Source organism: Microtus oregoni, unplaced genomic scaffold (assembly GCF_018167655.1).
Source record: "Microtus oregoni isolate MIOR12 unplaced genomic scaffold, Mior012 000010F_ref0000083, whole genome shotgun sequence".
NCBI classification, from domain to species: domain Eukaryota; kingdom Metazoa; phylum Chordata; class Mammalia; order Rodentia; family Cricetidae; genus Microtus; species Microtus oregoni.
The window spans coordinates 37,339,955-37,354,428 of record NW_024543069.1 but is presented as its reverse complement, the minus strand read 5'-3'; the positions used below and the strand labels follow the sequence as shown (position 1 = coordinate 37,354,428).

Here is a 14,474-nt window from a genome sequence, read left to right as displayed (position 1 = left end):
ATGCACCGATGCTATAGGTAGGATGCAATGATATGGAGCTTTTCTTTCTTTAAATTACATTTATATTTTGTGTGTGTTTGTGTATATCTTTACAATGCATGGCATGCCTGTGGAGGCCAGAGGACACCCAAGGGAGTTGGGAACCCAATGATCACACTTAGGTGGCAGCAGGCCTTTCTGCCTACTGAGCCAACTCACTGGCCCCAGATTTTCTTGTGATTTAGTAAACTATGAAGCAACTGTCAGCTGGGTGTGAGGAAGAACTTTCGACCAGTAAGATGGACTGGCAAAGGAATTGCTGTATTTGGGGTTTGGTAATAACTATTGTGCTGCTAGTTGCTTGTTGTCAACTTGACACAAACCTAGACATGTAGGAAGCTGGAATCTTGGTTAAGAACATTCCCTTCATCAGGTTGCTTGTAGGCAAACCTTATAGGTCATTTCCTTGATTAAGCATTAATGGGAGAAGTCCCAGATCACTGTGGTTGGTGCCATCCCTGGGTTGTGTAAGAAAGCAGGTTGAACAAGCCATGAGGACCAAGCCAGTAAGCAGCTTCCCTCCATGGCCTCTACTTCAGTTCTTGCCCTGTCTTCCCTCAGTGATGGATTGTGATATGGAAATAGAAGCTGAAATAAACTCTCTCCTCCCCAAGTTGCTTTTGGTTATGATCTTTATCACAGCAGCAGAAACTCTAAGACAACTATATAATGATGATGGCAAAAGTTTTTTTTTTTTAACTTATTTCAGAACTGTTGTTTTGATAACTTAAAAAAATTGGGGGTGGGTTTTACATAGAATCAACTATTGAATTTAAATGTGTAGTCTTAGCCTGTTAAGATGAAATAAAATGCTGCATGAAAAACTATGTAAAAAATACTTGATGTATGTACTGACCTCTAGATTACTCTACTTACCATTGTAGTGCTTTCTGTTTACTAACAGGAAGCACAGTGGAGAGAAGCCATATGTGTGCGATAGATGTGGGCAGAGATTTGCCCAAGCCAGCACACTGACCTACCATGTCCGTAGGCACACTGGAGAAAAGCCTTATGTGTGTGACACCTGTGGAAAGGCATTTGCGGTCTCTAGTTCTCTTATTACTCATTCTCGGAAACATACAGGTAAGAGTTACATACAGACTGACTGCAGTTAGAACACAGATAAAAGAATGGGAATTGGGCTCTTACCAAAGGTAGATTATAGACTTCTTAGTTAGATATCTACATTTGCTATTTTTGGAGCTATGTTCATGATTTTCACATAACTCTTAGATTAAATACAAGGTAGGTGAAAGTTTTATCTTGTAGCTTAGGCTTGTTGAAGTAGGATAATTCTGAAGATAATATATGAATTGAATTGAGACATGTTTTTATGACTAGAGAAAACCTCGTTAACCTTTTTTTGAGAATTTATCTCCTTTGAATAAGCATGTGAAGGGGGAATTAAGCTGGAGGTGGGTTAGACAACTTGTTTTGTGACCTGGGACCTCCTTTGCATAGACACTCTGAGATTTGGAACACAGACAGATGCATCAAGTGCAAATTACCAGTTCTGAAACCAAGGGACCCTTCGTTTGTAAGGTGGACTGCTAATGATCTTCCTCACATGTTTATATTCTTCTTGGATAATAAAGTAGAAGCAAAATTTGAAATGTGGCTTTAATTTTTTATTTTTTTGGTTTTAAGAAACACATTGCCCAGGAGATCTCTTCTAGGAAAGATAAGACATTTGCAGAAGTAATGTTTTAGTATGGGAAAAATATCAAGCTAGACAGATGATATAAAACTATAGTTTGTTATGTTGGATTGCTGAAAGTGCCTCTGATACAATGTAGAAAGGCTTTCATATAGATGATATTTTTAAAAGCTTACTTTAGATCACTTGTAATTGATAATATTACATTGGTATAGTATGCCACTTCGCTATCTTTTATTTTCCATCTAGGTGAAAAACCATACATATGTGGTATTTGTGGGAAAAGTTTTATTTCCTCAGGAGAGCTCAACAAACACTTTCGATCCCATACAGGTCTGTGTTTAGGGAGAACGTATCATTTTTTGTTCTCTCTTAATTCCTTTGTATGTAAACCTTGACTTTGAAACCATTGTGGGCTATATAGTTTCTAGTCATAACTTTGTGATAATAAGGTTTTAATGTATACATGTCAGGTTTTTATTTGTTCATTTCTTTATTTTTTAAAGTTGCTTAGAGTATAATTTAAACTTGGTTAAGAATTGTGTAGATTTTCCAAGAAATATGCCGGATGTCTATTAAACAAAAATGTTTGTAGTAAATGAATAAATATATAAAAAAGATGAATAGATAACACCAGGGAGCTGTCAGAATTAGCAGGTGGTGTTCTTATATGCAAGTTTCCAGAATAGATTATAATATCAACATGTTTATTTTAACATGTAATATGTAAATAGCATGAAGAAAATGTTGAATATTAAAAATTAAAAGAAAGGAAAATGTTACTTTTAAAATATATTGTTCATTTCTTTTCAAAAACCTGTCTTCATAATTCTTGTCCAGAGTAATAGGAGGGTCTTGGTGAATTCATTGCAGCTCCTGTACCCTCATGTTCCTTGGTTTTGGGGTAAGGCATTCCGTGGTTCTTCAGCCATCACCCCACCCCCGTAGTGCTGGAGAGCAAACTCAGAGCCTTACAGGTGCTGGGATTGCAGCCTGCCTTTCCACTACATCCCAGCCCAAACAGTTCTTATTTGAAAGCACTTATATTGTAGAATATCGTCAGTCTTCCTTGGAAGACTTCCTCATTGTTGAGGTGTATGAGAGCAAAAATTATAGCTATACTTTTTTCTAGTTCTGTAGCCAGATTTTAGCATATGAATGGCAGCTAATATGTATCTGATAGCAGTAAAACAGATTATTTTTTGAAAATTTCAGATAATGAACATGCTTAATTTCCCTGTGATTGGCTTCTACTTTCTATAAAGTAAAGTGAACCTGTGTCTAGGGTCTCATCTCACTTAATTTCCTGAGATTGGTTTCTACTTTCTATAAAGTACACCTTTGTGTCTAGGATGCTCATCTCACTGTCACAACCAGTGATTAAAGTGGCTTTTTCGCTTTATTTTTAGAACATTGGATAGTTTTATGTCTGCTGGCATGTTGAAAATACCGAGTTTTTAAAGTTTTTATCTTGTTTTTCAGGAGAACGGCCATTTATCTGCGAATTATGTGGAAATTCTTACACAGACATTAAAAATTTGAAGAAGCACAAAGCAAAGGTCCATTCTGGTGAGTGCATGTGCTTAAAGCCTGCGCTGCCCTCTGGTGGGGCCGGAGCAGGTCAAGAGAGACATTTCAGCAGTGTAAGTTAGACAGGTATTTAAAACTAGATGTAGGCAGATGTGGTGGTTCATGCTCATCATCTCAGTAGGCAGGTAGCTGAAGCAGAAAGATGTGAAAGAAAGACCAGCCTGACTACAAATCTAGTGAAACCCTGTCTCAAGCAACAGATAGAAAATCCCAAAGAAAACAGGACTCAAGGCTCCTGTGCTTAGGCCTAATAACCTAAATTGGATTCCCAGATCTCACAGATAACAGGAGAGAACAATTTCTTGAGAGTTGTCCTCTGACACGCATACACACACACACACACACACACACACACACACACACAAAACAAACAAGTAAATAAACTGAATTTTAGAAAACAAAAAGCAAAACATAGATATATACATATAAAGTAGCTTTATAATTTACAGAAAATTTGTCTTTCTAGTTCTTTTGAAATATTGAACTTCAGTTTTTTAAAAAGAAAACACAAAATCTCCAGGGTCTGGAGCGATGGCTCAGCACTGCTGCTCTTGAGAGGACTGGGTTAGAGTCGCAGCACTGAGACGGCAGCTCACAACTGTCTGTAACTCCAGTTCCAGTGTGGAGGGCTCTGATGCCCTCCCTCTATTGGCCCCACAGGCGTCAGTTACATGTGCAGGCAAAACATTTGTACATATAAAATAATAATAATAATAAAATACTTCAACTATTTCTTCCTTTAAAATTATGATTTGCCAGCCTGGCAGTGGTGATGCACATTTTTAATTCCAGCACTCAGGAAGCAGAGGCAGACAGATCTCTGAGAGTTTGAGGCCAGCCTGGTCTACAGAGCAAGTTTCTGGACAGGCTCCACAGCTATACAGAGAAACCCTGTATCTTAAAACAAGCATTTTTGTGTATATGCATACATACGTTTATACATACACACACATGATTTGCTGCAAAGCATAGTGGCACATATCACACACTGAACTTAGAGGACAGGCAGGAAGATTGTAGTTTAGTGTGAGCTACATGGGCATCCCTGCCTCAGAACAAACCATGACTTCGGAGTAGTTTCAAAAATGAAAGTTAATATAAGCAAGCTAAGTAGCATTACTCTCCAGAATGCAGTCTGGGTGATTTAGACAGTGGTTAGAAAGAAAAGAGCTATCGTGAAGAAGAGCCTAGAAATGTGGAAGGAAATAGAACTCTGGTAGCTCAAAAATGCTCCGTCAGTGTAGGCAGCCAGAGTGCAGACTTGTAGGCCTGTGACTCACTGTACTTACGGCATTCTACCAAGATGAAAAGTATCACAACTATGGAGATGATGATAATGGGTGTGATGGAATACTTACCTAGCATGCATGAAGCCCTAGGTGCAATATCCAGCTCCAAAAACTAAACATTCTGTTACTAAGTCATTGTAAGGGTTAAGGCAGAAACCTCTGACAGCCGCAGTGAGTTCAGCAGTCTAGTTAATATCTATGGAGTACACATGACTGCAGGGCAGACAGAGCTGAGCAAGAGCTTACAGCGTGGATGTAACTCCTGAGATCTAACGGAATAAGATTGTCAGACACGATGAATACAAGTGCTAAATAAGAGTGCTTCTGAAGCATCGGAATGGGCTTACGTTTAACCTAGACATGGCAGCCCATGCCTACAGTCCCAGCACTCAGGATGCTGAGGGAAAAAGGTGGCTGACTGCAAGTTCAAAGCCAGCTTGGGCTGCATAATGACAGTATCTAAAAAGGGGGAGGACTGTCAGAAAAGAAAGAATTTATTCTTACGAAGTTGAAGAGAGAAAAGTTCAGAAAATGGAGATAGCAAGATGGGTCATTTCAAGCAGAAGAGATTGTGATGAGTCACCAAGATGAGACAGCACAGGTTGTTTGTTGACTGGTTAGGCTGAAGAAGACAGAATTGCAGCTTAGTGAGACAGGTGATGTACTGTTAGCTGTCTGCTGAGGCTGCTGGCGTCCTGTCAGCTTTTCTGGGGTGGCAGCAACATGTTCAAAGCAGTAGTAAAGTCAAGCAAAGGTGCATCTTTAGTCAGTGTGACAGTTTCTCACCTCGGGAGAAATGATAAGCCACAGAATAACAGAAACTGCTTGTTAAAATAGCCAGTGTACAAAGGTTTATTTACTTTACTGCCGTATTTGGAGGGAATTAGAAAAGTTTAGCTGAGCATTTAGCCTCAAGGAATGTCTAACCCAGTTGAGGATTTGAGGCATGACTGAGTGGAGTGTTAAACAAGAGTAAGAGGAATGGGTGCCACAGGTACGAATATGAAATTTGATAAATATGTAATAAGGTTGATGAGAAAAAGCTCACCCAGGTTTCGAATGTTAAACCTATTTATGTACTGGTATTTGTGCTTGACTCTACTCTTGAAGCCCAGATATGCCCAACACTAAGTTTCAATACAATCAGGCACATTGGTGAGAGAGAAACAGGTCGCACATGGGTTTGGAGACTAAGCGTAATTTCTAGGACTTGTAAGTAGATTAGCCTACCTCAGACAATTCTTTAGTTTGTATTGTTAAAGACAGGATACTTTCTGACTTCCATTTCAGGTGCAGATAAAACTCCAGATGGCAGTGTAGAGGACCATGCTTTAAGTGAACAGGATCCCACACAAAGAAGTCCTTTGTCAGAAACTCTAGACGTGAAGCCTTCAGAGATGACTCTCCCCTTAGCGCTTCCACTGGGAACTGAAGACCATATGCTTCTGCCTGTCACAGACAGTCAGTCTCCAACGTCTGACACACTGTTGAGGGCAACTGGGAATGGATATTCAGAGCCACAGTTGATTTTTTTACAGCAATTATATTGACTTTGAGGGCGTGGAACTGCTCAGACATCCCTGGTAGTAAACAAACATCTCTGGTAATGTGCGTATTCATATTACTCCCCATTCATTTGAGCTGTGTGGCCATTATGTTATGTTAGAAGTAAAAGCACCTGACTCTGCATCCATCGGTGCTCATGTTGGTTTTGGCTCTCATTGTAAACAGCCTTTCAGGGAGAGACTTCCACTGTGGCAGCACTATTTTGGGTGGTAAGTTTTAGACACTGTTAAAGCTGCCTTAATTCCATTCTTATTTTTGACTTCTTTGTTCCTGAGGTAAAATCTGACCTGTGGATTTTTTTTTTATTGTTCTTTCCTAACTGTTTAAGCAAATCTACAGTACTGTCAACTTCAAAGTGTTTCTGTTTGTAAACCCTGTGGACCAGTATATAAACTGTTGGGGGTGTTAAATTTCATATTTATACCTATGAAAATTTAGATACTAAGGAAGAATTGTGCTATTTATTAATATATTCCTTTAGAGGTAACTTTTCTAATAGAGCCAAAAGAAGTATTTCTCTTAAAACCCAGAAAAATGTATGTACATTTTTGTTCATTTAGAATGAACTTAGTACTCTGGACAAAGCCAATAGTCAAATCAGTTTTTGTTTTGAGTTGAGACTATATTTTTTAAATAGATATTTGGTGTTTTTAAGTGGTCAAAAGACGGTTTTGAAATTTGATTCATTTTATATTTTATTAGATTTTTAGATTATTGGAAGTGAATATATAACAAGTTTGAAAATTTTGATAAGCCTATCTTTTATCGGATATGCACTTTTTAAAATAAATGTTCTAAAAAGAATTTTCTAGATATAAAACACATACTAGAAATCACTTGGCTTCTCAATTTGATATTATTGCATAGAAAAATCAAGAAACTTGAGTAGCTTGCCTAAAGCAACACACACATACACACACACAAATAGGATTACTATCCTAACTTCAATTATAAGCTACACTTTTTGATTATCAGTTTATTTACCATTTTATATTTGAGTTTTCTATAAGTATGGGCTTTTAAATTTTATAAATCAAACTACAACTTTTGGTTGTTGGCTCTAGCTTCTTAGTGGTCCTCTCATTCCAGGAGGATGTAGAGAATTCAGTGTCACCCCATCCTAGACGCTTGCTGCCACTTTCCTCCATGTTAATTTATCTCATTGCCTCACCCTTGTATTTTAAATTACAGTTTCAGAAGGTTAGTTCCCGTAGGACTGATAAAAATAGGACTATTTCTCATTTCTGCCATAAGTTATGCTTACTTGTTTTCATGATTTTAACTACACTGAAATAAATTCAATATGTTTACCAATATTGAATTCTTTAGTCATAATTCCCTGTTTGGGTTCAAGTCTCAGAAATGAGAAGACATAATAAAAGCACTCGGTTCTTCTAGACTGAAGTAGCGATACCTTTTCTAGAGCATATAGCGTTTTCACAGTAAATTACCACGAGCGAACAGACTTAACTGGAGAGAGTGTGAAATAGCCACCTTTGTGTAATGAACTTATTATTTTACTATTAGCTAAGAAATCTGTGTGTATGTTAAATGAGCATTCTGAGTTTGAATAAAATTTGTAAGGTTATGAAATGTTTAGCTAATTATTCTGGTTTAAGATAAATAACAATTTGCTGGAATGTAACAAGACTAAAGAAAATTTGAGAGTCAACCCCTTTTAACAAGTTTGCCCAAGTGGAGAGGTTATGTGTAATTCACATCTTCATTCATCCAAGTGTCTAATTCTTGGAGCCGCCAACCAGCTCCCAAATAAAGACATGGAGACTTATTTGAATTATGAATTCTTGGCCTTAGTTTAGGCTTGTCCCACTAGTTCTTAACTTAATTCTACACGATTCCATGCATCTACATTTGCCTCAGGGCCTTTACCTTTATTTCATTCTGTATGTTCTACTCTTCTGATTCTTCCATATCTGTCTGTCTGACCCCTGGCATCTCGCTGCCTTCTCTCCTCTCTCTCTCTCTCTCTCTCTCTCTCTCTCTCTCTCTCTCCTCCCCTAGCCTAAATAACTTCCTACTTCCTCTCCCTGCTGGGAAGTCCTTACTTCTTCGGTGTTAGCAGTTCACCTTATTAGACCAATCAGGTACCTTAGGCAGGCAAGGTAAAACAGCACACATCATAACACAGTTAACAAATGCAATACATTTTTACATAGTTAAACAAATATTCTACAACATAAACAAATACAACACATCTTTGCATTTTTTAAAGTGCTATGACTGACATAGTAGCACGTATGTGCAATCACAGCATTCTGTAAAGTTGAGACAAGAATACTAAAAAGATTCTAAAAACTGCTATGATGATGTCATAGTTATATAAGGGCAAAAATTGCCCAGCTTTCTCAAATGTAATGATAGTCTTTTTGTATTTATCTTTTTAAATTTTCAGCTAGTTTCACTTTATAGTCCAGACTGCCCTAGCTCTTCTGTGCAGCCTAAGGTGCCCTCATATTCAAGACTTTCCTCCCTCATCCTCCAGACAGGTAATACAATAGCTAACCTGGTATTTAGCATTTTGAAAGCTTCCAAATTTGTCATTTTCAGTATTATTTTATATGATTGCAATATGGAATAGGTAAGTTTTCTTTTTAATTTGCATTACCTGCATAGCTAAAAATTTTAAGTTGATGTGGCTTTAGTTATCTAAAATTTCTAGAATATTTAGTTATCTAAAATATCTAGCTCTTCTAGAATTTCATGTGAAGAAAGCCGAAAGCCTGGGTGTTCTCTCTTCCTTTTTCAGTACTACGCTGTTCCTTATTCGAGCCTGTGTGTATTGTAGATGTATCTGGTCATCACTCTAACACACAGAATCCCTGGGCTAAGCACTTTGTTTTGTTGTGATGTGGTGTTTTGGGAAAGACCTGTAAGTATTACAGAAGGTTTTGAAAGTCTTTAAAATGATGAATATCTTAGAAACTATGTTCTAATTTTGTTTTGTATTGTATTATTTAACTCTAGTGTTAGCTTTTAGACTTTTTAAAAAAGAAATTATAGATTATATATTATATGAATTTTGCTGTTTATCAAGGTTTATTTTGGGGTTAAGCCCACTAAACCTCTCAGGGTCCAAAAAGATTCACTACAGCAGGGGAAACTGGCTGGGGAAGGACAGCCCGACTGACTTGAGCATGGTCCTCCTGCTTGTTTCTTTATTGCTTGGGGGAAGGAAAGGGAAGGAGGGGGGAAAGGGGGCTGTGCACCACAAAAGCTTTCAGTTTTATAGGCATACAGACAAGTTAGCAGTTCTGTAGGCGGTAACAGTAGTATCAAACATGCATTTTACAGAATCAAAAACAAAACAAACTGTGGGCCTGACAAGGAGGCATCTTACACCTCAGACGGGGTGTGGCTGTGAAGCTCCCTGATAGCGGGGAACACAGCCTTGGTAGCCAGGGCCTGGGTGGGAGGCAAGGTGCCTGATTTGCCTCAGTGTAGTTGTCTGAGTTAAAAGGAATCTCGTTTGAGGCTTGCTTTTGACTCCAGCAGGATGTCCAAGTGAGAATTCTCTCTGAAGCTAGTTTTAGCAACTCAGGCCTTTTTCCAGTATAAGCAGTTCATTAAAATGTTAATCAAAACCAAGGTGAAGGGTAATAACAGCATATTAGCGGTTTGTTAAGGTAGAGCAGACCAGTAGGTTACACCTTTCTGAGTTTCTGTTAGAGCAGACATACTGCCTCCTGTTTAGGGCTCCTTTCTTATCAGTGAGTGCTGTCAGTAAAGAAAGTTGGGGGACTAGTTTTATGTGGATTTGGGCTATGAGAACAAAGGTTTGACTGAGTGAATGCTTTCACTCCAGGGCTTCACAGTGTGGGGAAGGCATTCTGTTGCCCTACAGGAAAAGTCAGATATACACTGCTGGATACTATAGGAGGGAGAAATGCCATAGGTTTCTACAGAATTCACAATGACCTATCCAAAAGGCAGGTGTTCCCACAGCTCTGCTGAACGGGCTTTTCCATGTGAATACACTTCCCATGGGTCTGTTTGTTGGTCTACCAGCTGTACATTTGCTCACCACAGCTGTTGAATAGTATTTGTGTTTAATTCCATGGGATCATTTCAGTAGACCATTTTAGAAAGCTTTATCAAGATGGAAAGTTCTGTCAGTTTATTGCAAAAATAGTTTATTGTTTCTGTACATTTTAATCCTACAGGACTGGCACTACCAGAATAGTTAAAGCAGATAGTTAATTATATACACTAATTTTTAAAATATCTTAAGCCAATAGTTGTAATGCCTTTACTCCTATCGGAGTGGCGTTTAAGAATAATGACATCTATACCCCACTCAGCTTCATCCACTGAGTCAGACGGTGCTGGGCAGATGTACTAGAAAAGCCCTGCAGCTGATCTCAGCATGTCCCATAACCCTGGAGCTGTCATCCTGAGCACTCCTGGTGCTCTGTCTTTGAAAAGCACTTAAAATGGAATTCTTGAAATAGAATTTTTTATCTTTTACATGGAGATTTTAGTCTATTTGGCTGGAAATAACCACCAAATAAAACAACTAAGTTGTGTTTTTCACTTACTCATTTGAACAACAATGAAATTGAGTTATAGGAACACTGTTTTTGTTTGTTTGAGACAAGGTTTTACCGTGTGTAACTGTGTTGAGCTTGGATGCATCAAATAGCCCAGAGTAACCTGAAGTCACAGTGATCTTCCTGCCTTAGACTCCTCTGTCTTGGGATTATAGCTATGCATTCATCTCTTGAGACCTTGGTGTCTTTTGCCCTCTTCAACCTTTTCCCCCATTTACTGATGAAAGATTTGCTGTATTTAAGGATTTATCAAAAAAACATAGTAACCTTCCCGAAAATGTACTAAAGCAAGTAACTCTACCCACCTTACAGTTAGGTGAGAAAAATCAACAACAGAAAAATAAGCCATGATGCCGGGTACAGTACAGGAGGTTAAGAAAGGAGGTGTGAGGGGTCAAGAGCAGTGGAATGGAGAGAGAAGGGGCCATTGTTCACAGGCAGACAAGTGAAATGATTGACGGAAGTGACATGTGGCTGATGGAAGAGGAGCTAGGCAGAATGCAGAAAGTGTCTGATGAGAAGCACCCATGCTTAATTATTTGAAATAGTTTTTGGATAGGGTGACATAGCCACATTTATAACCCACGATATCACACCCTCTGGTGGTTGACTACTGGTTTGTGACCTCAGTTGACCCAGTGCCTTACCAAGGAGAAGTGGTCCTTAGGCTGGCAGCCAGTCGCATTCCCAAGAACTTGGGTCATGAAATGCAGCAATATTAAGTAAGATAGGGAAATGACAAGGCCCTTCAGACTTGGTCTGGACGTCAGTGGAGACAGTCCAAGTCTACAGGAAGTGAAGTGTACTAGAGAAGCTGGTGTTGTAACCAAGAGATGATGTCTCAGACAGAGACACAGTGACCCCGTTTCATAGAGCAGCATGAAAATGGGAGTGTGGAGGGTAAATAAGGTCAGTATTATTAGGTTTTGCTTTGCTTTTTTTCCCTTTTTATGCAATGTATTCTGATCATTGTTTTGCCCTCCCTCTAATCCTCCAAGCTCTTCCACACTACTCTCTACCTGTATCCAACTTCAGGCCCTTTGTCTCTCTCTTAAAAAAGAATGAAAAAAAGGAAGAAAGAAAGAAAAAGACACAAAAATGGAAGCCAAAATATACAGCAAAAGACCAAATAAGACAGAACATACCCAAAAAAAATCAATTTGAGACAGTCTACAAAAAAACAAAAACAAAAAACCATATAAGTTTTTGTACGTTTGTTTGTGTTTTTAAACAGGGTTTCTCTGTTAACGGCACTGGCTGTCCTGGAACTTGCTTTGTAGCCCACACTGGCCTCAAACTCACAGAAGCATCTCTGCCTCCTGAGTGCCGGGATTCCAGGCGTGCACCACCACCACACAGTCTCCTGATAGCTTTTTGTGTCGGCCATCTAGTACTGGGCGTGGGGCCTGTCCTGAAGTGAGTGGATGTTGGTAGCGGATAGCTTCTTGTTTAGGGGTGTGAGCCCATCTGCTGCCTCTCTCAGCACTGGGACACTGTCTGACTTTAACTGTGCAGGCCCTGTGAGTACTGCCAGCCTTTGAATTCTTGTGTGCACCAGACCTGTTGCATCTGGAGGATACTGTTCCCGTGAGTCGTCCACCCACGCTGGTGGTTGTCTTCCTCCTGAGGTGGTGTGCAGAGGACATTCTAGTGCCATGAATGCTCATCAGTAGGACCCTCTGGCTAACAACTGAATTTTATGTAATCTATTCCTGGCACTGGAAGTTTCACTTGGTGGTGGAATATGTCTAGTTGGGGCATTCTCTCCCCTGCTGTTTGGTGACCTCATTTAGACTTTTATTTAAATATTTATTTATTATTTATACAATATTCTGTCTGTGTATATGCCTGAAGGCTAGAAGAGGGCACCAGACCCCATTACAGATGGTTGTGAGCCACCATGTGGTTGCTGGGAATTGAACTCAGGACCTTTGGAAGAGCAGGCAATGCTCTTAACCTCTGAGCCATCTCTCCAGCCCCATAGACTTCTTTCATGTATGTATATGTTTTAGGAAGTTTCTATAGTAGTGGGGTTCTTTGTGTTAGCTGTCCCTCCTTCACCTCTCTCTTCCTCACCCACCCCTTCCCAGTCAGTCCTCCCACTCTAGGCCCCTCCCACTGCCATCTCTTCATAACAATATATTCTATTTCTCCTTCTTTGGGAGATCCTCTCCTCCCCACTAATCCCTTACTTGGTACCTAACCTCTGGTTGTCTGGGTTGTAGCACACGTATCACAGGCTTTAAAGCTAAATTTTACTTACGTATTCTCTAGAAAAACACCTGATAGAATGAATATATATATATGTTTCATATGTATATCAAAATATATATATGGGATTTATTTGAGTGCTAATAGGCTATAGCTTGGCTAGTTCAACAATGGCTGTCTCAGAATCCTGAAAAAGTATACTTCTAATACCAGTGAAGGAATGAACTTGCCTGCAAGAGTGAGGTCAAGCAGGCAAAAAGCAAAAGTGTCCTTCTTCCATGTTCTTTATATAAGCTGTGGCCCAGATTTAAGGTATATCTTCTGACTTCAAATGGTTTAATTAAGAAAAATCCCTCCTAGTGTGCCCAGGTGCTTGAGGTTTAGTTAGCTCCAGATGGAGTCCAGTTGAGAGTCCAGAGCAGCCATCATAACATGTTTATCTTTTGGAAGTCAGCATGACGTTTTTCTTAGCTCCGTCTGTTTACCTGAGGATTTTGTACTGTTTATCAGCTGAGTAGTATTCTGTTGGATGAATACACCATGTTCTCATTATCCATTCATCTGTTGATGAACATCTAGGCTGTTTTCAGTTTCTGCCAATTATGAATAGAACAGCAACAAACATGCTTGAACAAGTGTCTCTGTAGTAGGATGTAGAGACCTTTGGGTATATGCCCGAATGTGGCAAAATCGGATTTCCAGGTATAGCTTCCTGAGGAACCGCCACACTGATTTCCATGGTAGCTGTACAAGTTTGCACTCCCTGCAGCAGTGAATAAGTGCTCCCCTTATCCCACATCCTCAGCAGCATGAGCTATTGTGTTTTATTGATCTTGCCTGTTGCGAGTGGTATCAGATGAGATCTCAAAGTAGTTTTAACTTGCATCTCTCTGATGACCAAGTGTTGAAACGTTGAAGTGTTTCTCAGTCATTTCTATTTTGTCTTCATATTATTTTTAAGGTGTGGCACTTAACTTTTTGCCTTCAGAGTTAAATCATTATTAGTATAATGTGACTCATGACTTTAATCAGCTATATTTAAGCAGGATCTCAGAAGATGATTGCTAAAAGGGAAGTAGAAGTTATGATACATTGTAATTTTATTCAGTATAAGATGTAGAGAGGAAGTGGAGTTCTCCTGCAGAACTTGTGTATCTCCTCAAGCCCTTGCCTGACTAAGGTAACTAAGGGTTAGCCTAGAAGGAAGCAGCAGCTTAGCCTGCTCTCACTGGCCTGCTCATCTTTTGGAAGAACGCTTTCTGTCTTATCTCTCAGATGGTATCCAGATGTAGAAAGGGGCCTAAATGACAATAGCATCAGAATAAATGGGTCTGAGCATTCTGCTGGCCTCTGCGGCAGTAAACAGTGACTGATGTGGGATTTCCCTCTGTGTGCTGTGATTACCATTAATGAATAAGAAACTGCTTTGGACCTATAGAAAGGCAGAATTTAGCTAGGCGGGAAAAACTAAGCTGAATGCTGGGAGGAAGAAGGGCGGAGTGAGAGATGCCATGGAGCTGCCACCAGAGATAGACGTGCTGATAGGCCCACAAC

At 39.4% G+C, this 14,474-nt stretch overlaps 1 protein-coding gene across 8 annotated transcripts in view; it reads left to right on the top strand.

Annotated features, from left to right (window-relative positions):
* Positions 1–14,474, top strand: part of Mynn (myoneurin) — a 28,854-nt gene that overhangs the window by 12,988 nt on the left and 1,392 nt on the right. For 5 of the 8 annotated variants that reach the window (XM_041659002.1, XM_041658998.1, XM_041659000.1 and 2 more), the window contains 4 exons: positions 944–1,122; positions 1,946–2,029; positions 3,179–3,265; positions 5,866–7,729. In XM_041659002.1, the coding sequence (XP_041514936.1) occupies positions 944–1,122; positions 1,946–2,029; positions 3,179–3,265; positions 5,866–6,125 (610 nt within the window). In that variant the 3' untranslated portion in view covers positions 6,126–7,729. Of the gene's footprint in view, positions 1–943; positions 1,123–1,945; positions 2,030–3,178; positions 3,266–5,865; positions 7,730–8,554; positions 8,649–14,474 lie in introns of those variants that run through there. The other 3 variants (XR_005974920.1, XR_005974919.1, XM_041659001.1) reach the window with 3 other exon arrangements.